The sequence below is a fragment of the Macaca fascicularis genome, chromosome 8 (genome assembly GCF_037993035.2).
Source record: "Macaca fascicularis isolate 582-1 chromosome 8, T2T-MFA8v1.1".
Classification (NCBI taxonomy): Eukaryota; Metazoa; Chordata; class Mammalia; order Primates; family Cercopithecidae; genus Macaca; species Macaca fascicularis.
The window spans coordinates 129,838,735-129,863,115 of NC_088382.1; the positions used below are offsets into that span (position 1 = coordinate 129,838,735).

The window sequence follows — 24,381 nt, forward strand, 5'->3', positions numbered from 1 at the left end:
CATACATAAGAGATCTTGGCTGGGTGCAGTGGCTCACACTTATAATCCCAGCACTTTGGGAGGGCGAGGTGGGTGGATCACTAGAGGCCAGGTGTTTGAGACCAGCCTGGCCAACATGCTGAAACCGTGTCTCTACTAAAAATAAAAAATTAGCCGGACCTGGTGGTGCACGCCTGTAATCCCAGCTACATGGGAGGCTGAGACAAAACAATAGCTTGAACCCTGGAGGCAGAGGTTACGGTAAGCCAAGATCGTGCCACTGTACTCCCTCCTGGGTGACAAGAGCAAGAACCTGTCTCCAAAAAACAACAACAGAAAAAAGGATCTTATTGCTCTGCTCAAATGTCTCATGAGAACATTTTAAGCAGAGCTTATTTTTTGGCAGAGGGTGCTCTCAGGTAAATATGGTCATTTCTTAAATTTTCCAGAGTATCACCACAGTGGGGGCACCTCATTATGCATTATTATAAGTGCTTGTGAGGATTAACAGAGAATATATGTGAAACACCTAGGTGTGGGCCCCATATACATGGTCTACAATATGCACCCGGTACTGTGCAGCGCTGTAGCCCCATGCCCAACCCCTCAGTGACAAAGCTTCATCTGTTCTTGTTCTTTCTCTTGCCTTGAGGGTGCCTTGTAGACCCTGCCCTCATCTCCTTTTTTTTTTTTTTTTGAGACAGAGTCTCACTCTGTCATCCAGGCAGGAGTGCAGTGGCATGATCTCAGCTCGCTGTGACCTCTGCCACCCTGGTTCAAGTGATTCTCCTGCCTCCGCCTCCTAAGTAGCTGGGATTACAGGTGCGCACCACCACGCCCAGCTAATTTTTAAATTTTTCGTAGAGATGGGGTTTCGCCATGTTGACCAGGTTGATGTTGAACTCCCAACCTCAAGTGATCCACCTGCCTCGGTCTCCCAAAGTGCTGGGATTACAGGCATGAGCCACCACGCCTGACCCACCCATCTCCTCTTACTTTATGGTTTCCTTTTTCAATGTATGTTTTTTGTTGTCAAGTTCTCTTTTCTAATCCTTAATTTTTCTTACACCCTTGATCTCTATTCCTCGAGATTTCATCTTTTATATGCCCCAAAGAAGTTGAAAAATATTTTCACCAAATATGTCTTTCTGTGGAAGATAGAGTAATGTTTCAAATATTTACTATTTTCTTTAGTATTAATGTTCCCCAGTTCTTTCCCAGCATCGTTGCTCACCTGTACGACTCTTATAGGAGTTATCGTGAATTACTTAGCTATGGGGCCAGCAGAGCCCAGGCAGTGAAGCAAAAAACTGATTGCTACTAGCAGATCTAACTGGAAACATTATCTGTATTTATGTCCGCCTCTTAAGTTGTCTGCACTTTGTGTCTGGAATGAATGGAAAGAATATTGATTGCAAAGTTGTCCTGAGAATTAACTGGTGGGTTATCTAAGGGTATAAGATCAGAAATGTTCATACATAAACTGTCTGGTTTTATAATTCAATAATTTGTTTTATAGTGTTTATAACTTTGCTGTCAGCTAAGCGAGCTACAGACAGTAATAAAATGATTCCTGTACTTAGAGAGCATTAGATAGAGCTGTTATTATGACTTCTTTCTTTGACAGGTTGAAGTTGATCCTATTACTACCTTCCCTCTGAAGGGCTTGACACCTCTCACAGAGTATACTGTTGCTATTTTCTCCATCTATGATGAAGGACAGTCAGAGCCTCTAACTGGGGTTTTTACCACCGGTAAGCAGCCTCATTGTGGTGTGAAAAGTTTCGAGAATAGCTATTAATATATAGAAACCAGAACCCAGAGCACCTTCTTTATTTGTGATTTTGAAGAGATTGAATTTTAAGTTTGATTTCTTTTATGTTATCATTAAAAAATAAACAACCAGATGACTGATGTGTGTACTGGCTAGTTATTTTTTATCAAAGCAAGGAAGAGAGAGAAAAGACCACCTAAATTCAAAAGGTCCGTTGTTTAAAAAATGTATGTTTTTCTCTTCCTAATCTTATTCCTTTTACTTTCATTCCTTAGTTAAAACTTCTACATCCTTCTTCCATTCAAATGAATGTGTGTATTAGGTTGAATTTCCAAAATTGCTGATAGCCAACAGTTTTTGACCTATAAAAATGACAGTCTCATACTATTGAGCTCAATATATCAGTCAATGATTTTCCTGGAGCCTGAAATCTTCATATAATAATAAGTAATATTTTAAACCCTAAAATTAAATGTAAGACATGTATACATTATTTTTCTTTTCTATATGTATCCTGTAGCCACTTTTTGTCTCTTGGTGGCAACAATTCTGTTATTTGCTTTCTGAACTTACCACTGATTGCACTTGGAAACAAATGTAGTCTTTACTGGGAAGATGAGAAGGTGATTTGGAGAGAGATGAAAAAGAAGCTGGATTGAGAAATAATGTTCGTGGAAAAATTCAGTAATTTAACCAAATCTCCAGAAGGCTAATTCTAGTTGGGATTCTCATGGTGTCCTATCAAAAATTTGGATTTTTCTGTTTTTGTTGTTGTTTTTTTAAGAAAAACTCTGGCTTCAAATAATAAAAACCAATTCTTTGACTATTTATTTTGGGTGCAGTTGGGTGTTATACTTTCTGTTGTACATCCCAGAAGTATATAAGCTCTGAAACAGTGGAAGGCCTGATTAATTCTATTTCATTTCTGATGACCACCATATGCACAAGTTAAAAGATTGAAGATTCTTTTCCAGGATTAATATTAGGGAGCGATTTAGCTACTAAAGCAAAACGAACTAAAAGGGAAGCTTTCTTAGGCCCCTAGAGGACTATTTTGTTAATTTCCTCAAGATACTTGGAAAATAATATTTTTTAAAAAATGAATATGCCACTCTTGTTTTTTATAGTTAATGAAAACAGCCAAATAGAAAAGCTAAGAGTTTTAGAAATTACTGGAAAAGTTTTAAGATCTGTTATTTCCATGGTTTCCCTAATTTATGATATTGGTGAATGCTGGAAACAGAAATGGAAGGCCACCCTGGACTGATGGGCCCTGGTTTTCCTTCTTCCCTGTGCTTTCCTAAAGCAAAAGATTCCTCAAAGAGTCTTCTACACCCCTGGGAGATACTTGGGTTTGGCTTTCTTGCCTTCTCATTTCCCTAACAAAATCTCCTTCCTTGGTTTACAGAGGAAGTTCCAGCCCAGCAATACTTAGAAATTGATGAGGTGACGACAGACAGTTTTAGGGTGACCTGGCATCCCCTCTCAGCTGATGAAGGGCTACACAAATTGATGTGGATTCCAGTCTATGGGGGGAAGACCGAGGAGGTGAGTTGTCTGAAACAGACTGAAAATTAATCCGGAGCATTAGTGAATACCTACTGCTGCTGGAGTTGGTCTTCACTTTAAAATATATTAAGAATCACAGAAGTAATTAGTATTTTACATGGCTTGGAGTTTTAGAAATGTCAAATCATATGATTTTCCTAATATTATGATATATTGTTGCCAGAGCTTTAGTTATATACTTTATATATTTTCAGATTCTTTGACTTTAACAAATGACATTTAATACAACTGTAAAATGTCACTTTTCCAATATTAATAACTTATTTGCTGAGGGGATCGAAAGGAATAAAGTCTCTGACTTGACCTTAAAATGGACTTTGACAGCCTTGGAGTTCTTTATGGTTGGTTGTTTCTTGCTTATGCTCAGAATAACACTTTTTCTTTTCTTTTCTTTTTTTTTTTCAAATAAGCGTAGTTACTAAGCACCAAAATACATTTCAGGTTGTCCTGAGAGAAGAACAGGACTCACATGTTATTGAAGGCTTGGAGCCCGGTACGGAGTATGAAGTTTCACTATTGGCCGTACTTGATGATGGAAGCGAGAGTGAGGTGGTGACTGCTGTGGGGACCACACGTAAGTCTTGGTCTGGCCACGATGCGTTTCAGCTGCTCCCACAATCCCTCTTTACCCCATCAATTTCCTTCCCCATCTGCTTTATCCTTGGCTATGGAAACTTCAGTTTCTCTTTTTCCCCCAGAATTCTTCATATATCTTCACCTTCAATGAAACCAGTATGTGAAGTATCTTAGCTTCCTAGATAATGATCAACATGAAGGCAGGGACCACATCTGTCTTGCTCACCATTGTATTTTCCAGGACTTAGCACGGTACTTGGCACATGTTAACTGTAGAATAAATACCCATAGAATGGATGGATGGGTGGATAGGTGAATGGATGTATGCATGAATGGATAAAATAATTCACAAATGAATAGATTGCCAAACAAATAAACCTAGGGCCAACATGTCAAAGAGTTTCTGGAATTTTCCAAGTTGATTTTGGTTCCAAGAATCTTGTACAAAATTTACTCGCTGATTCATTCATCTCTTCATTTTTAAAATATGAGGTATTGACCACATATTAAATTGCCTTAGCCTGGGTTCCCTGGAACCAGATTCTAGACGGAAAATTGCAGCCAGAAAGTTTATTGAAGAGTGCAGTTGGGAGATGCTTATGTAAAAACCTGAGGACAGCAGGACAGGACATGGGAAGAAGTTGAAACTGAACCCTCAGCTAATCTTATTATAACAGAGGTCTAATGCTGGGGTGACCCTTCTGAGTTGTCCCAAATAGAGGCAAAGGGGCTGAGACTTCATACTCTTGCATCCCCAGTAGCTGGAGGTGAGCCATTCCCTGACAGAGGCCATGAACTCAGGCGAGACAGTTCTCAGAGCTGTGAACTGTTGGCAGGCAGTGTTCCAGCACAAGGTGAATGGGTGTGTTGACCCTAAAAAGAGGATCTTCATCTCTGTACTTCATTCTGCTGTATGCCCATGGTGGCTGTAAGAAATAGAAGATGCACTGCTTGTCCAAGCACATTGCACTCCGTGGTGGTCCTGTTTGGCAGCCTTTTCACAACTTGGTCTACAGCACTGTCTAATTTCCCTTAATTACCACGGCTATGCCCCTATTTCAAAGTAATTGGGTGGTTTCACAATGTAGTTCAAATGTTTATGTGAAGCCTGGTATCTGTGATGAGAAACTTTAACATTCTTCGGATTTCAGTCTTCCTATCTGTGGAACAGGTATGTCTGCCTTACTTACAATTCACTTCTTTGGTCTTCTAACCATAGTCATGTTTGTTGTGGGAGGCAAGTGAGATAATATAGGTGAAATGTTCTTTGAAAGCTACAAAATGCTATATAAAAATGGACAGTTATTATTTTTACAGCATTTTTAAGTAATATATTGCTTTTAGTTGACAGTTTTTGGACAGAACCAGCTACAACCATGGTGCCTACCACGCCTGTGACGTCAGGTAAGGTCAAATAGTAGCCTGTTTACCCACTTTAAAATTTTTATTTAAACAGATATTATGTTATCCTGGTTTTATTTATTATTAAATAGGAAAATAGATGACCCTCCCTTCCTTTTCTGGCACACTGGTTCAAATTTCACACCTCTCAGAGCCTCTCAACATCTTCCTTGCCACTATGGATCTCCTAGTCAACTGATCTCACTGATATATCACTCTACTTCTTTCATCTTTGCCTTGGATGCTCATGCCCCTTACCTGGAATGTTAACATAGCTGCCTCCTCAGAGGTCTTTGCCTTCCTCTTTATCCCAGTGACTTCTGTTGCTCTCTGTTGAGAATTCCTCTTCTTTTCTCTTTTTTTCTTTTAGAGATAGAGTTTCACTCTGTCATCCAGCCTGGAGTGCAGTGGCATGATCAAGGCTCACCACAGCCTTGACTTCCTGGGCTCATGCGATCCTCCTGCCTCATCCCCGCAAGTAGCTAGGACTACAGGCATGTGCCACCATGCCTGGCTAATTGTTTTGAATTTTAGTAGAGATGAGGTCTTTCCTGCCATATTGTCCAGGCTGGTCTTTAACTCCTGAGATCAAATGTTCCTTCTTCCTCGGCCTCCCAAAGTTCTGGAATTACAGGCATGAGCCACCATGCCTGGTCTTGTTGAGAATTATTCTTATCATGTTTTCCTTGCATTTCTGTGGGTAACTGAGACTTGGCTGGTCTATTGTTTTTCCTACATTAGTTGTTTCCTGTCTCAGCTTAGCTTTCCCCTTCACTGTAATATACCTCCCAACTAGCTGTCAGAGTCAACTTGGTAAAACACAAGTTTGATAATATCATTTATTTACTTCTGTAAGACACTTCAGTGGCTCTCCATTACCCATTCGTTGATTCATTCATTCCTCAATTAATCCTTATCAAGCCTTCTTTGTGCTCTGAAGTCTTTTTCATAGCATCCAAGATCCTTCCTAGTTGGGTCCTGCTTCCCTTCCTGGCCTCAACCATATTTCCTATGCTTCCCCCATTTTTCTCTTTCCATCCCAAACTCCTTGCCCTGAATGTGAGAAGTTTCCTCCCATTCCCATTGCCTGGTAACCCCCCTGCAATGTTGCCAGGTAAATGTCAATCTCCTACCTCCCCTGTGACACTTTTACTATTTTTGTTGAGTTAGTAACTGTATGAAAACCAAAGCCCTAACAGTCTGACACACAGAAAAAGTTCAATTAATATTTTCTAAATGAATTAATACATGAATGAAGAGAAAGGAGAATGAGATGAGATGGACAAAGGGAAATGAAGTTGGGAGTAGAAGAGAAAAGAAAAAAAAATGTGACAAATAAGGGAGGAGACACCTTGAGATGAGCATGAATGTGCCAGGAAACATGGGTAAAGGAGATTGGACAAGTATCAGAGAAAAGATTGTGTCTGTGTGGGCTGAATGGATAAAGGCAGCCTAAGCGCAGATTTGTGCTTTGAATGACAAGTGTTAAAACAGAAATGGGGGCTAGGGCAGGTGATTGTGATGTGTGTTGGATGCTAGATTGCACACAGAGGTGGACAAGATCTGGCCCACTGTGCCCACATGTCCACAGAGCACTAGTGTGAGGTTTTCATGACCACACTTTCCTTTGGGTTCCATGGGCTGTTTTTCTAGTCTCAGGGCTTCTTCCCAGTTCTTTTTACTAGTGCATATACAGAACTGACAGTTTTGAGAGCTCCATGGTCTCATCTTGTAAGCATCTCTTAATCCTACTTTTATTTGCCGCTAGTAGGTATCTTGCCTCCCCATTAAGCACCATAGCTGAGCTCTTCTCGCCTCATATACATCTATATTACAGGGATACATTAAATGATGCTTGCTGTTACCCCACAGGTAGCCTCTGTGGCTCATTTTGGAATATGATGGGTTAAAAGTTTTTAAATCTTTGGTTGTGTTTATTCCAGTTTTCCAGACGGGAATCAGAAACCTGGTTGTAGGTGATGAAACCACTTCTAGCCTGCGGGTAAAATGGGACATTTCTGACAGCGATGTGCAGCAGTTTAGGGTGACCTACCTGACAGTTCAAGGGGACCCCGAGGAAGAAGTGGTAGGAACGGTCTGTACAAATTCAACTGACTAGAAACTGTGCAGATGTTACTAACACAACTAACAAGACTGTCTTTGGAGATCAATGCAAACTTTACTGCTCGTTTCTTAGTGAGTCTACCATCTCCAGAAACTAATGTTTGCTGTTAATCTGACTCCACTACTGGCTTCTTAGTGACCTTTATATATCCAAAACTTGCTCCATGTACAACTTGCTTTAAGTTAATAACCTCTGAACATTGTTTCAAATGTTGCTTCTCTTCTGCTGCCTCAATCACCTGTTCAAGCACCAAAGTTGGATCATAAAAGGCCATATGCACTTGTATCTGTATATATGTATGTATAGATATGTGTAAAAGTTTAATATAGGAAGTAATTTCTTCTGCCCTTGGAAATCTGATAAAAAACTTTTAAGCAAAGGACACAGAAAAGGTCTTCTATATGGTATAGTGAAAATATTCTTAATAAAATACCATCCATTAACTAATAGTTATATTTTTCATTGACGTCAATTCATATTGAGCAGATTTATAGTCATTTCTAATTATTCTTAACATGGGTGTATCCCCTCAGGGATTTAGATTTTTATACATTGAGTTTTCTTTGAGTTGTTTTATCTATCTTTCCTTTTTCTAAATGATACACTGTTTTTTTTCTAATTTGTTTGTCATTATTATTACTATTTTTATTATACTTAAGTTCTGGGATACATGTGCAGAATACACAGGTTTTTACATAGGTATGCATGGTCCATGGTGGTTTGCTGCACCCGTCAACCCGTCATCTACATTAGGTATTTCTCCTAATACTATCTCTCTCCTTGCTCCACACCCCCCAACAGGCCCCAGTATGTGCTGTTCCCCTCCCTGTGTCCATGTGTTCTCATTGTTCAGTTCCCACTTACGAGTGAGAACGTGCGGTGTTTGGTTGCCTGTTCCTGTGTTAGTTTGCTGAGAATGATGGTTTCCAGCTTCATCCATGTCTCTACAAAGGACATGAACTCATCCTTTTTTATGACTGCATAGTATTCCGTGGTGTATATGTGCCACATTTTCTTTATCCAGTCTGTCATTGATGGGCCTCTGGGTTGGTTCCAAGTCTTTGCTATTGTGAATAGTGCTGCAATAAACATGTGTGGATGTATCGTTATAGTAGAATGATTTATAATGCTTTGGGTATATGCCCAGTAGTGGGATTGCTGGGTCAAATGGTATTTCTACTTCTAGATCCTCCAGGAATCGCAGCACTGTCTTCCACAATGGTTGAACTAATTTACAGTCTCACCAACAGTGTAAAAGTGTTTCTGTTTCTCCACTTCCTCTCTAGCATCTGTTGTTTCCTGACTTTTTAGTGATTGCCATTCTAACTGTCATGGGATGATATCTCATTGTGGTTTTGATTTGAGTTTCTCTAATGACCAATGATGAAGAGCTTTTTTTTTTTTTTTTGTATGTTTGTTGGCTGCATAAATATATTCTTTTGAAAAGTGTCTGTTAATATCCTTCTCCCACTTTTTTATGGGGTTGTTTTTTGTTTTGTAAATTTATTTAAGTTCCTTGTAGATTCTGGATATTAGCCCTTTGTCAGATGAATAAATTGCAAAATTTTTCTCCCGTTCTGTAGGTTGCCTGTTCGCTCTGATGATAGTTTCCTTTGCTGTGCAGAAGCTCTTTAGTTTAATTAGATCCATTTGTCTATTTTTGCTTTTGTTGCAATTGCTTTTGGTGTTTCAGTCATGAAGTCTTTGCCCATGCCTCTGTCCTGAATGGTATTGCCTAGGTTTTCTTGCAGGATTTTTATGGTTTTAGGTCTCTTGTTTAAATCTTTAATCCATCTTGAGTTCAGTTTTGTATAAGGTGTAAGAAAGGAGTCCAGTTTCAGTTTTCTTTCTATGGCTAGCCAGGTTTCCCAGCACTATTTATCAAATAGGGAATCCTCTCTCCATTGCTTGTTTTTTTTTTTCAAGTTTGTCAAAGATCAGATGGTTGTAGATGTGTGGTGTTATTTCTGAGGTCTCTGTTCTGTTCCATTGGTTTATATATCTGTTTTGGTACCAATACTAAGCTGTATTGGGTACTGTAGCCTTAGTTTGAAGTCAGATAGTGTAATGCTTCCAGCTTTGTTCTTTTTGCTTAGGATTTTCTTGGCTATATGGGCTCTTTTTTGGTTCCATGTGAAATTTAAAGTAGTTTTTTCTAATTCTGTGAAAAAAGTCAATGGTAGCTTGATGGGAATAACATTGAATCTATAAATTACTTTGGGCAATATGGCCATTTTTATGATATTGATTCTTCCTATACATGAGCATGGAATGTTTTTCCATTTGCTTGTGTCCTCTCTTGTTTCCTTGAGCAGTGGTTTGTAGTTCTCCTTGAAGAGGTCCTTGACATCCCTTGTAAGTTGGATTCCTAGGTATTTTATTCTCTTTGTAGCAATTGTGAATAGAAGTTCGCTCATGATTTGGCTCTCCGTTTGTCTATTATTGGTGTATGGGAATCCTTGTGACTTTTGCAATTGATTTTGTATCCTGAGACTTTGCTGAAGTTGCTTATCAGCTTAGGGAGATTTGGGGCTGAGACGATGGGGTTTTCTAAATATACAATCATGTCATCTGCAAACAGAGACAATTTGACTTTCTCTCTTCCTATTTGAATACCCTTTATCGCTTTCTTTTGCCTCATTGCCCTGGCCAGAACTTCAAATACTATGTTGAATAGGAGTGGTGAGATAGGGCATCCTTGTCTTGTGCCAGTTTTCAAAGGGAATGCTTCCAGCTTTTGCCCATTCAATATGATATTGACTGTGGGTTTGTCATAAATAGCTCTTTTTATTTTGAGATACGTTCCATCAGTACCTAGTTTATTGAGAGTTTTTAGCATGAAGTGATGTTGAATTTTATTGAAGGCCTTTGCTGCATCTATTGAGATAATCATGTGGTTTTTGTCATTGATTCTATTTATTTGATGGATTATATTTATTGATTTGCTAATGTTTAACCAGCCTTGCATCCCAGGGATGAAGCTGCCTTGATTGTGGTGGATAAGCTTTTTAATGTGCTGCTGGATTCGGTTTGCCAGTATTTTATCAAGGATTTTTGCATCAATGTTCATCTGGGATATTGGCCTGAAATTTTCTTTGTTGTTGTGTCTCTGTCAGGTTTTGGTATCAGGATGATGCTGACCTCATAAAAAGAGTTAAGGAGGAGTCCCTCTTTTTCTATTGCTTCAAATAGTTTTAGAAGGGATGGTACCAGCTCCTCTTTGTACCTTCATCAGAATTTGGCTGTGAATCCATCTGGTCCTGGGCTTTTTTTGGTTGGTAGTCTATTAATTACTGCCTCAATTTCAGAACTTGTTATTGGTCTATTCAGGAATTCGACTTCTTCCTGGTTTAGTCTTGGGAGGGTGTATGTGTCCAGGAATTTATCCATTTCTTCTAGATTTTCTAGTTTATTTGCATAGTGGTGTTTATAGTATTCTCTGATGGTAGTTTCTATTTCTGTGGGATCAGTGGTGATATCCCCTTTATCATTTTTTTTTTTTTTTTTTGAGATAGAGTCTCACTCTGTTGCCCAGGCTGGGAGAGTAGTGGTGCGATCTCAGCTTACTGCAACCTCCACCTCCTGGGTTCCAGCGATTCTCCTGCCTCAGCCTCCCGAGTTGCTGGGACTACAGACACCCCCCACCATGCCTGGCTAATTTTTGTTTTTTTTTTTAGAGACGGGGTTTCACCATGTTGGCCAGGCTGGTCTCGAACTCCTGACCTTGTGATCTGCCCGCCTTGGCCTCCCAAAGTGCTGGGATTATAGGCATGTACCACCCCTGCCCCCTTTACCATTTTTCATTGTGTCTACTTGATTCTTCTCTCTTTTCTTCTTTATTAGTCTGGCTAGTGGTCTATTTATTTTTTTAATCTTTTCAAAAAACGAGCTCCTGGATTCACTGATTTTTCGAAGGGCTTTTCGTGTCTCTGTCTCTTTCAGTTCTGCTCTGATCTTAGTTATTTCTTGTCTTCTGCTAGCTTTTGAATTTGTTTGCTCTTGCTTCTCTAGTTCTTTAAACTGTGATGTTAGGGTGTTGATTTTAGATCTTTCCAGCTTTCTCCTGTGGGCATTTAGTGCTATAAGTTTCCCTCTAAACACTGCTTTAGCTGTGTTCCAGAGATTCTTGTACGTTGTGTCTTTGTTCTCATTGGTTCCAAAGAACATATTCATTTCTGCCTTGATTTTGTTATTTACCCAGTAGCCATTCAGGAGCAGGTTGTTCAATTTCCATGTAGTTGTGCAGTTTTGAGTGAGTTTCTTAATCCTGAGTTCTAATTTGATTGCACTGTGGTCTGAGAGACTGTTTGTTATGATTTGCATTCTTTTGCATTTGGTGAGGAGTGTTTTACTTCCAATTATGTGGTGAATTTTAGAATAAGTGTGATGTGGTGCTAAGAAGAATGTATATTCTGTTTATTTGGAGTGGAGAGTTCTATAGATGTCCGTTAGGTCCTCTTGGTCCAAGTCCTGAGTTCAAGTCTGGATATCCTTGGTAATTTTCTGTCTCATTTATCTGTCTAATATTGAGAGTGGGGTGTTAGAGTCTTCCACTATTATTGTGTGGGAGTCTAAGTCTCTTTGTGGGTTTCTAAGAACTTGCTTTATGAATCTGGGTACTCCTGTGTTGGATGCATATATATTTAGGATCGTTAGCTCTTCTTGTTGCATTGATCCCTTTATCATTATGTAATGTCCTTTGTCTTTTTTGATCTTTGTTGGCTTAAAGTCTGTTTTATCAGAGACTAGGATTGTAACCCCTGCTTTTTTTTTTTTTTTTTTTTTTTTTTTGCTTTCCATTTGCTTCGTAAATATTCCTCCTTCCCTTTAATTTGAGTCTATGTGTGTCTTTGCATGTGAGATGGGTCTTCTGAATACAGCAAACCAATGGGTCTTGACTTTTATCCAGTTTGCCAGTCTGTCTTTTAATTGGGGCATTTAGCCCATTTACATTTAAGGTTAATATTGTTATGTGTGAATTTGACCCTGTCATTATGATGCTAGCTGGTTATTTTGCCCGTTAGTTGATGCAGTTTCTTCACAGTGTCAATGGTCTTTACAATTTGGTATGTTTTTTGCAGTGGCTGGTACTGGTTTTTCCTTTCCATATTTAGTACTTCCTTCAGGACCTCTTGTAAGGCAGGCCTGGGGGTGACAGAATCCCTCAGCATTTGCTTGTCTGTAAAGGATTTTATTTCTCCCTCACTTATGAAGCTTAGTTTGGCTGGATATGAAATTCTGGGTTGAAAATTATTTTCTTTAAGAATGTTGAATGTTGGCCCCCACTCTCTTCTGGCTTGTAGAGTTTCTGCAGAGAGATCTGCTGTTGGTCTGATGGGCTTCCCTTTGTGGGTAGCCCGACCTTTCTCTCTGGCTGCCCTTAACATTTTTTCCTTCATTTCAACCTTGGTGAATCTGATGATTGGGGTTTCTCTTCTCAAGGAGTATCTTTGTGATGTCTGTATTTCCTGAATTTGAATGTTGGCCTGTCTTGCTAGGTTGGGGAAGTTCTCCTGGATAATATCCTGAAGTGTGTTTTCCAACTTGGTTCCATTCTCCCTGTCACTTTCAGGTACACCAATCAAATGCAGATTTGGTCTTTTCACATTGTCCCATATTTCTTGGAGGCTTTGTTCGTTCCTTTTCATTATGTTTTCTCTAATCTTGTCTTCACACTTTATTTCATTAAGTAGACCTTCAATCCCTGATATCCTTTCTTTCACTTGATCCATTTGGCTATTTATACCTATGTATGCTTCACGAAGTTCTTATGTTGTTTTTTTTCAGCTCCATCAGGTCATTTATGTTCTTCTCTAAGCTGATTATTCTGGTTGGCAGTTCCTGTAATGTTTTATCAAGGTTCTTGGCTTCCTGGCATTGCGTTAGAACATGCTCCTTCAGCTCAGAGGAGCTTGTTATTACCACCTTCTGAAGCCTACTTCTGTCAGTTCATTAAACTCATTCTCCGTCCAGTTTTGTTCCCTGGCTGGAGGAATTGTGATTCATTGGAGGAGAAGGGGCATTTGAAATTTTCAGCCTTTTTGCATTGTTTTTTTTTCTCGTCTTCATGGATTTGTCCACCTTTGGTCTTTGATGTTGGTGACCTTTGGATGGGGTTTGAGTGGTCATCCTTTTTGTTGATGTTGATGCTTTTGCTTCCTGTTTTATAGTTTTCCTTCTAATAGTCAGACCCCTCTGCTGCATATCTGCTGGAGTTTGTGGGAGGTCCACTCCAGACCCTGTGTGCCTGGGTATCACCAGTGGAGGTTGCAGAGCAGCAAAGATTGCTGCCTGTTCCTTCCTCTGGAAGCTTCATCCCAGAGGGGCACCTGTCAGATGACAGCTGGAGATCTACTGTATGAGGTGTCTGTCGACTCCTGCTAGGAGGTGTCTCCCCGTCAGTAGGCATGGGGTTCAGGGACCCACTTGAGGAGGCAGTCTGTCCCTTAGCAGAGTTCAAGCACTGTGCTGGGAGGTCCACTACTTTTTTCAGAGCCAGCAGGCAGGAACGTTTAAGTCTGCTGAAGCTGCGCCCACAGCCACCCCTTCCCCCAGGTGCTCTGTCCCAGGGAGATGAGAGTTTTATCTATAAGCCCCCGACTGGGGCTGCTGCCTTTCTTTTAGAGATTCCCTGCCCAGAGAGGAGGAATCTAGAGAGGCAGTCTGGCTACAGTGGTTTTGTGGCACTGTGGTAGGCTCTTCCCAGTCCAAACTTCCAGGCAGCTTTGTTTACACTGTGAGGGGAAAACTACCTACTCAAGCCTTACTAATGGCAGATGCCCCTCCCCGCACCAAGCTCGAGCATCCCAGGTTGACTTCAGACTGCTGTCCTGCCAGCGAGAATTTCAAGACAGTGGATCTTAGCTTGTTGGGCTCTGTGGGGGATTGGATCTGCTGAGCAAGACCACTGGGCTCCCTGGTTTCAGTCCCCTTTCCAGGGGAGTAAATGGTTCTGTCTCGCTGGCATTCCAGGCATCACTGGGGTATGAAAATAAATTCTTGCAGCTAGCTCGATGTCTGCCCAGATGGCCACCCAGCTTTGTGCTTGAAACACAGGGCCCTGGTGGTATAGGCACCCAAGGGAATCTTCTGGTCTGCAGGTTGCAAAGACCGTGGGAAAAGCATAGTATCTGGGCTGGATAGCTCTGTCCCTCACAGCATGGTCCCTCATGGCTTCCCTTGGCCTAGGGGAGGGAGTTCCCCAATTCCCTGTGCTTCCCGGGTGAGGTGATGTCCCACCCTGCTTATGCTCACCCTCCATGGGCTGCACCTACTGTCTAACCAGTCCCAATGAGATGAACCGGGTACCTCACTTGGAAATACAGAAATCACCTGCCTTCTGCATTGATCTCACTGGGAGCTGCAGACCAGAGCTGTTCCTATTTGGCCATCTTACTCGGGCACCAAAATCAATGATACACTCTTAATCATGGCCTGGTACGCTTTTAATCATGGCCTTCCCATGTATTCTAAATTTACACTATATCATTGCTTTTTGTCTAGAACCTGAAAATTCTTTCTTAGACATGTTTCTGATCAAACCAGGTAACTCCAGTATGCATCCAGAAGAATTTTTCTTTTGAGTCATGAAATATGTTTATTTAGCTCATTTCCTGCATTTCTTGCCCTCTGTTGCATTATTTCTGACACTCTGGGAAAGAAGTCTACAAGATTTATTATTGCTCAAGTATAACATTATCATTCCTTTGCCTTCCTCTCTCAAAAAGGCTTCAATGGGAAGTTATTTTTGTTTATATGCTTACACAAACAACTATTTGAGCCCAAAATCCTTTAAGGAAAGTACTTCATTTCTGACTGATGGAGGAAGTATTTATAGGACGCAGTGATAGACCACACCTACTGTGAATAGCCAGAAGGCCATTATAGTGTTCTGGGAGTATACTTTTGAAAAGTTAATGGATTCTTAAACAAAATAGGTTGAATTACAAATTCACTCAGACCATACACTTCAAATGGTCCATGATTGGCAAATTCAAAAAAATAAAATAAAATTTTGGTTAGGAATGGTAAATTAAATATATAAGTTGTGATATTTTATTTTCTGTGTTATTTTTCTCATATTGTAATTTAATTCCTAAAAATGAGACCCATGGAAACTTCCCAGAGTGAGAGGCTGGTTTTTATTTATTTATTTTTTTCTGGTTTGTTTGCTTTTTGTTTTTCACTCTTTCTAAGAAATACATTAAGCTTCTTAGTGAATTATTCCTGTTCATTTGGAAAGAATAACAATTTAATCTCATGCATGCACTCGTAAGCTATGCAAGGTAAAATAATAATAATATTTACTTTGGGTTGTCTCTAGATAATTTTTCCTTTTCTACTTTCTTTCATTTCACACTGTTTATTTTTGAAATAGTTGGACACCTAGATGAAGGGAAAAAAAGATCAAAAGTCTTAAGCACTCTGACCCAGTTAAACAAACCTGTAGTAAAAATGAAAAATAATGATAAATTTGGTGGTGCTTATTTGCTGCACAAAACTGTCTTTTTTCCTCTCTCTCTCTTTTGCTATACAGAAGAACCTACTGTAGAATTCTTTAAGTATCAAGCTCCTTTAGAGGATTTTAATTAAATAGGATATGTGCACACTTGATTTACAGGCACCCTCTCAGGGACTCACCTGAGGGTTCTTTGAAAATTTGTATCAGTGTTTTATGAACTGTTACTGCAATACAAATGCAATGTGTTAAGACTGGAGACAGAAAGTGGAGTGCATGTAAATTTAGATTATGAAACTAAGGTGGACAGGCAGAGGCACATCTGTATTAAAGTCCAAGGGTCTTGAAATCACATGGGCCAAATGACATCTTAAAATAATAACATATGGCACAGAAAGACAGATGGCTAAGACATATTATGAAAGCAAGAAAGGAAATGTGTCAAGATAAGAGGAATACCAAACCTTCCTTAACTCTCAAGGCTGATTAAATTTACACAAAGAAATGATAAGCTTGTGTAATGAAGTTGGACAATAGTGTATGTATATGTTATACACTGTGTATTATAACATCGTAGACCAAAGTTCAGCTTAAATATATGTAAAACAAGGGGAATTTAATTTACGTTTCCAGTTGAGGTAAATGAAGTGTTTCTATACGTTCTAGATATAATTATACCTATCAAATATTTCTAGGTTAAAAAAAAACGTTTGAATTCTTAGAAATAAAACTATAGTACCTGTCACATATTTTATAAGGATTGACTTTCAACTCTGTCTTGGAATATGGAGGAGTGGCAATGACATTGCTATACATTTTGTTTTCAGGATAGGAAGGTCTCTCATTTATTTTAAAAGGCTAGTCAGGATTTCAGAATTTTCTAGAGCCTAAGTATAAAAATCTGTAGCTCTAACCTGAATCTGGGTTGCAAGAATATGTCTAGAGGAAGAATACTCAAAGTGTGACTCAGTTTCCTACATGACTACATGATAAGTTCAGATATTAAGATTAACATTTTAGAAACATTGATAGCCATTTGACATTACTGCAACAACCTGAGAACACGATCACTTTTCTAACCACTTGGTTTTATCGTATTTTACAAATACTGATCTGCAATGGATGGGAATTAAAATGACACCACCACCACCACCACCACCACCACCACCACCACCTAGTCCTTCACCACAAAGAGTTTGAGAATCACTGTGTAGAACTGAACTTCATAAGACGGGAACACAGCAAGATACAGGGAATCCTCTTTCTACTACAGGAACAGCTGGTTGGATGTGGTCCAGGTTGTACTGAAAAGCTTTGGGTGATATTAGAGCCAGACATGAACATCCATTTCTGAAAAAAAATAAAAGCATGAAGCTCACTAGTTATATTTGCATCCCACCTAACCATGAACACTTTTTACAGAATTGTTTTATAAATAAAACCAGCATCTGTTCTGACCTGTAGCATTTGTTTTTAGTAGGAGCACATTTTTTTACTTTGCTTTGTCCAAACAAGCAGAGGCCAGGCAAGAGGAACTTTGCATACCCAAGAGGAGACTGCTTTTTACTCTTGAGAATGAGTATCAATAGGGTAAGAAGGTTCAAGTGGTGCAGTCGTGTGGAGTAGAGGACAAAGGCCCAGACAAGATTCTTGGGGTTTTGGAATGGCTCTTTTACTCAATAGCTCTATGGGCCTCAGTTTCCTCATCTGTGAAATGAGTGTGACGATACCCCTTATTTCAAAAGGAGGTAGTGAAGATTAAGTGAATTACAGATTGAGAATTCCTAATCTTAAAATTCAAAATCTGAAATGTTCCAAAATCTAAAACGTTTTGAACACTGACATGATGCTACAAGTGGAAAATTTCACATAGAAGTAATTAACACAAACTTTGTTTTATGCACACAATTATTAAAAATATTGTATAAAATTACCTTCAGATTATATATATAAAGATATATGAAATGTAAATGAATAGTGTGTTTAGACTTGGGTCTGATCCCCAAGATACCCCCTTATGCATCTACAAATATTCCTGAATCTAACAAAATCTCAAATCCAAAACACTTCTGGTCTCAAGCATTTCTGATAAAGTTTACTCAGTCTGCATATGCTATATCAGAATGCTTACAGCAGCACCTGGCACATAATAATTGCTAGGTAAGGGAGACCTCTTACTATAAATCACAGCAACTACTCCTGGCAAGCTAATGAGTCTTCTAAAACAGTCACATTGCTTTTTAGTATTCCATGTGCTAAATTTAATTGGTTAATTCCAAGACCGTGTGCTTCTCAGTTTGAAAGAAGACATTATTTAACATCAACATGGGTGGTTTGCTAGATGGACAGATTGAAATGAATGCCCAGGCTCTGCTTCAGCGGGGTTACATTTAAAAGAAACACCCTGAGGGAAGCTATGTTGATGGAGTAATACAAGTCAGGGCAACCTCAATTCTTCTCTTACCCTTTCTTAGTGCTAGGGCCGTCTAACTCATTCTGGAATAAAGCAGAGCTCCTTTGTAAATATCTCCTTCTCAGGACCCCGAGTTCACACATCAGTTCAGACCTATACATTTCAATGGCCCTTTCCGATGAGGAGCAAAATCATATTAATCTCACATAAAATCACCTAATTTAGATTTCCTTGTTTCATATTTAAAATATTGCTTTTAAAGCTTAGCAATATCTTAGCAACAGCTGCTTCTGGGTTCAACTCGAGGCTTTCTAGGGCTTATTCCATGATTTATAGGTTCCTTCCTTCATCCAGAAAGAGACAGTATCGCCCTTTGCCTGCTGGCATTTTACCCAGCACTTGAAAAGTAACTCCAGCTGTCCTGGTCTTGTGACTCCCTTAAACCCGTTTGAGTCAGTTCTTACATCCTAGCACTTTTCCAGCCATGATTAAGTTCTTTAAATGGCCCGGTGATGGGCCAGCTCCTCACTCCTGGAGCACAGACAGAAAGTTTTGTGGTTTTAGCACTGAGAACATGTGGTTTCTGGTCCAGACGATTCTTTTCGAGGTGGCAGAGTTCACACAGCCTCCACATGGCGCCCTGCACTCACTTGTGCGATGTCAAACCCACTGCTCCTTTTCTTTTTGTGGGGACAGCCTTTTAGACACAGAGTGATAGTGATTCTAGACTGAGGAAGACAACTCCTTTCAGAAATAAGAAAGCTGCACCATTTTTTAGTGTTGGTGGTAAATATGCTTCAGCTCAAGAAAACTTGGCTTTAATGTGTGGTTCTGTTGCTCTTGGCTAGGGTCCATCCTTTCTAACTGAAAGAAGAAAATGCTGGGGTCTGATTATCTCTGAAGGAGGAAAGAATGGAAGGCTGACTTTGCAAGAGGATACTTAAGTAAAACAAAAAATGATAAGCAGCAGGCTGGATTATAGAATGAACTCTCCTAATCCATAAACACCTGCTATCTAAACAGACCATTATTCTCTCTTCTGGATACTTTACAAATGCCAAGAAGATGTTGAGAGAAGAATATTCCTTAGAGCTTAAGAGCATCAAATTTAAACCTTCTGTATTAGTGATTATAAACTAAGGGTTACTATGATGGGAATTTCAGGGAGAAATGTTTTTTTTGCACGAATGCCTTTTCTTTTCTCCTCACTCTCAAAGCACATCTCTTTGCTTTTGATTGTTTCAAAATGTGTAAAGTTATGCTTCATTAGCAAATCAGTGGAAACAGGTCTCACTAAGACTGTGGTGCTTTGCTTTTTTGTTCAGATTATGGTGCCTGGAAGCCAGAACAATCTCCTTCTGAAGCCTCTGCTTCCTGATACTGAATACAAAGTCACAGTGACTCCCATCTACACAGATGGAGAAGGCGTCAGTGTCTCTGCTCCTGGAAAAACCTGTAAGTGAAGCTTTCTCCCTTTGGATACAGACTTGTCCCCTGTAATGCACCCTGAAAGATACAGTAGATTGCAGTGAAGAAACTAAAAGATTTGGAAACAGGAAATCTGTCTGCATCCTGTCTTTACATACACAAGTTATGTGACTTTGAGCAAATTGCTTAAATGTTCTGGGCTGCAGTTTCCTTTTCTGTGGAAGTGAAGACTTAAAAAACCACTATATCTTTCTCTTCCAGAGTTTAATTCATCAAGGTCCTGTTGATTCATCAAAATGTATTCTGAGTGCCTAATTTCTCTTTACCTAACAGGTGTGCTCTAGTCCAAGCCACACTCTCTCTTTTATTTTTATTTTATTTAATTAATTTACTTTTATTTCCATAGGTTTTTGGGGAACAGGTGGTATTTGGTTACATGAGTAATTTCTTTAGTGGTGATTTGTGAGATTTTGGTGCACTCATCACCCGAGCAGTATACACTGAACCCAATTGGTAGTCTCTTATCCCTCATCCCCTTCCCACCCGATCCCCTGGAGTCCCCAAAGCCCATTGTATCCTTCTTACGCCTTTGCATCTTCATAGTTTAGCTCCCACTTATAAGCAAGAACATACAATGTTTGGTTTTCCATTTCTGAGTTACTTCACTTAAAATAAGTCTCCAGTCTCATCCGGGTTGCTGAAAATGCCATTAATTCATTCCCTTTTATGCAAGCTACACCCTCTCTCATCCAGATGCGTGTACTAGCCTCCTGTCAGGTCTTCCTGCTTCTACTCATGCCATCTCCTATTCTTCTCATAGCAGCTTGAGGAGGTTTTCAGCAGATAAATGATCTGCACCTCTGTTCTAAGCCTCCCAATGGCTTCTCATTGTACCCAGGATAAAATCCCACATCCTTCTGCGCCTTACAAAGATGAACCTACCACCTGGATCCTGCTGATCTGTTTGATCTCCCCTCCTGGCCATTTCCCCAGTCACACCTCCCCTTCTGCCCTCCGCTGGACTCTTTGAAGTTGTTCCTGCCCTAGGCCCCATGCCCTAGCAATTCCTTCTACATGGACTATGCTTTCCCAGATGTTTGCATGTCAGAATTTTTCTGGTCATCCTGGTCTAAGCTCAACATCACCTCCTCAGCTTTTTCTGGCCACCCCATACAAAGTAGCCCCCACTGTCTGTGATATTATCATTTTTTGTTTGTTGCTTTTGGTCATATCATGGCACTAATTACTCTCTGGTGTTTTCTTATTTATTCATGTATTTGCTCACTGTCTGTCTCCCATCCCTGGAAGGCAAGCACCGTGAGAGCTTGGGGCCTCATCAATACCGTTCACTTCTGCATGCCAAGCTCCTATGGTGCTGTGTGGCACAGAGGAGGCGTCACGCAACACTTGTTTAAGAAGGATTGACCATGGTCCTCAAATGAGAAAGATGCATGAAAACCCTTGGTTAAAGCGTTACAGAGTCTTAGTTGTCTTCATTGTTGATCTGATTGTCTATTCTTGCATAAAGACTGCTCTAGAACTTAATGGTTTAAAACAGTGACCATTTTTTTTTTTTTTAAATCACATCTCACAATTGTGTGGGTCAGGAAATTGGGCAGGACTTGCCGGGAAATTCTGCTCCACATGGGATTGATCCATGTCACCTGGTGGTATTCGCTTGAGGGCTGGGCTGGTGTGGAGAGTACAGGACAACTTTACCCACATGTCTGGCATCTTGGTGAGGGTGGCAAGCAGCCTGGACCCAGCTGAGTCCCTCTCTCTCTCCATTAGTTGCAGAGCTTCTCCATGTGGTCTTTCCAGCAAAGCAGTCATATTTCTTACATGTCACCTCAGGACTGTAACAGCAAGAGTTCCAAGAGGCATAAAATGGAAACTGCTAGTGTATCTTCTGCTGCAGTCTATTTATTGGTCATGGTAGTCATAGAACCCACCCAGATTCAAAGAAACAGTCATAGCCCCCCCTGTCAATGGAAGGAGGGTCAAAAACTCTGTGACCATCTTTATCCGTCATAATTACCAATGGTGACATGTGGTTAGGTTCTAAATGGTGTCAAGGGCTGAATTCTGTACCTGGGCACCGAAGTGTGGAGTTTTCAACTAAGTTTGTGAAAATCATTAAAATTCTGAAGCCCAGAGTCCTGATTCTACTCAGCTAGGCAAGTAAGTATCATCTCCTCGTTTAAAAGTGCTGGCATCACTCCCTCCTCCCATGCTTATGCCATGTGCCTCCATCCAGACTCCCACCAAGCCTGCACATGTTGCTAAACATCACCCAGAGTATTGTGAGTCCTCAGATCTGCTATAGTTGTTTCCTCAGGGGACATGAGGAAGGACAGAAGGAAAACAGAAGAGCAGAGCTATAGGGAGATTTCAAACTTTTCACTCCACCTTTACCGGTATATTGGCCTCTTGATTTGGTCTATGCACTGGAATTTCTAGCATATGTTGGTATGTTGCTGCTCAATAAATGTTTGAAAACCAAAACCACAGATTTAAGCAACAATTAAAGAAAACATCAAGTAGTATTTTACCTAGCAAGGTAAATACTTGCTATTATTTATTTATCTTTAAATAAAAATTATTTAAAGATTATTAGTATGAAATTAGGGCCTAAATCTTATTACAGAAATGCCATTACATCTTAACAATCTCTATATAGTGAAATTATTTTGAAGTATTAGTGGATGATCTAAGCATGATTAAGCAGTGGCCGACACAACTAAGTTTTATCAACAACGAAATGATAATGACAAAACGCATACAAATTTATAATAGTGCCCCATATAAATGACTGTGATGTTTTGATAAAAAATGGATAAGTAATAATATAAAACTTCAAACAATATAGGAAATATGAAGATGAAAGCAAAAAAAATCAGAAACTTACCTCTGAGAATAATCACCATGAACATTCTATGAACACGCCCCCAATATTGCTATTCACATATACTTAGTGGAACAGAGTGGCATGGAGACAGACATTTCTAATAAACATGATTGAATTCAATTATACCTAAAATTAACTGATGAAAGGGGAATCAAAATAACAATGAAAGACTTCTACATTTCAGATAAAAGTGTTTTATCCTGAGAGCAGTTATTTCCCATATATTTAATATTGAAGGCCAGGCGTGGTGGCTTACGCCTGTAATCCCAGCACTTTGGGAGGCCAAGGCGGGTGGATCACAAGGTCAGGAGATCAAGACCATCTTGGCTAACACGATGAAACCCCGTCTCTACTAAAAATACAAAAAATTAGCCAGATGTGGTGGCGGGTGCCTATAGTCCCAGCTACTTGGGAGGCTGAGGCAAGATAATTGCTTGAATCCAGGAGGTGGAGGTTGCAGTGAGCGGGGATCATGCCACTGCACTCCAGCCTGGGTGAAGGAGTGAGACTCTGTCTCAAAAAAAAAAAAAACAAAACAAAAACAGAAACAAACAAACAAACAAAAAACAACCACAGACTCTCAAAGGCTTCTCATTGTGTGTTTCAGTGCACTTTCACTTTTAAATATTTTTAATTTTGTGGGACGATGTCTTATATTTTGGTGGCAACAGTGTGGGACATACAGAAGGAAATTACACTGAATCCCTGTTTTTCCCTTTCTTTTCTGCTCAGTGCCATCCTCAGCGCCCCAGAACTTGCGGGTGTCCGAGGAATGGTATAACCGGTTGCGCATTACGTGGGACCCCCCGTCTTCCCCAGTGAAAGGCTATAGAATTGTCTACAAACCTGTCAGTGGTAAGTAAGGCTTTGTAAATAATATTGATACCATGAGTAGTCACTTAAAATGTCTTTTAAGATAAATTGTTTTCTGATAACACTTTATGTTTGGTTGTATTTTTTAAAGAAGTAGGGAGAAACTCTTACTTGTTTTGGAAAAATAAAGTGTTTTAGTATGGTTAGTGATAAGGTAGATATTATCAGGATGATGAAGCTATGACATGACGTAAAAAACTACTGGGCACATCAATTAGAAGAATGTGTATTGGGTATATACTTGACCTAATCATACCCTAGACCAGGAACCAATCTAAGGAGACCTTGACTTTATAGGAAGCTTTTATGCTCAATGAACATATAAGTTCTAAACATTTGGAATTTCTGATTTCAAAGTTCTCCTCTACCTCTTACTTCTTGGATTAGTTGGAAAAATTTCATTTACCAACTTCTTAGTCTCCCCAGTTTGGAAATGATATGGGGGGTGGGGGACTCATCACAGTAGTAAAATGCTTTTCCACCAGTCTCTTAGCCACCTCTATAAGAGGATCCCTCTCACCTCTACCTCCCACATAATTATATCTTGAAGGCATGAAAACGATCGGAGTAGAAAGCAATTGCACCCTTGGTCTGTATGCCTGTGAAGAGGAGACTGTGTGCACCAGCACCTCTTACAGTGCCATCTCTCCATTCTTAGCAATCTCACGAAGTTTAAACAGGAGACTAGAATTGATGTTATTAGGGTCTTCTCAGTTTTCTAGACCTGGGCCTGCAGTACTCTAGTTGTTCAGCAGAAAGGACATCTCCAATCATTTTTCTTAATTTGGCAGGAAAATTTTAAAAACATTCTTAGGGTCATGAAAACATTTTCTGCTATCTGGGTGTGGTGGCTCATGCCTATATTCTCAGCCCTTTG

At 39.8% G+C, this 24,381-nt stretch overlaps 1 protein-coding gene across 3 annotated transcripts in view; it reads left to right on the top strand.

Annotated features, from left to right (window-relative positions):
* COL14A1 (collagen type XIV alpha 1 chain) overlaps positions 1 to 24,381 on the top strand; it is a 245,527-nt gene that overhangs the window by 95,852 nt on the left and 125,294 nt on the right. For 2 of the 3 annotated variants that reach the window (XM_005563999.5, XM_005563997.5), the window contains exons 15-21: positions 1,607 to 1,733; positions 3,162 to 3,301; positions 3,764 to 3,896; positions 5,243 to 5,302; positions 7,243 to 7,394; positions 19,621 to 19,750; positions 23,364 to 23,486. In XM_005563999.5, coding sequence (XP_005564056.2) covers positions 1,607 to 1,733; positions 3,162 to 3,301; positions 3,764 to 3,896; positions 5,243 to 5,302; positions 7,243 to 7,394; positions 19,621 to 19,750; positions 23,364 to 23,486 — 865 coding nt within the window. The remainder of the gene's footprint in view (positions 1 to 1,606; positions 1,734 to 3,161; positions 3,302 to 3,763; positions 3,897 to 5,242; positions 5,303 to 7,242; positions 7,395 to 19,620; positions 19,751 to 23,363; positions 23,487 to 24,381) is intronic. The other variant, XM_005563998.5, reaches the window with a different exon arrangement.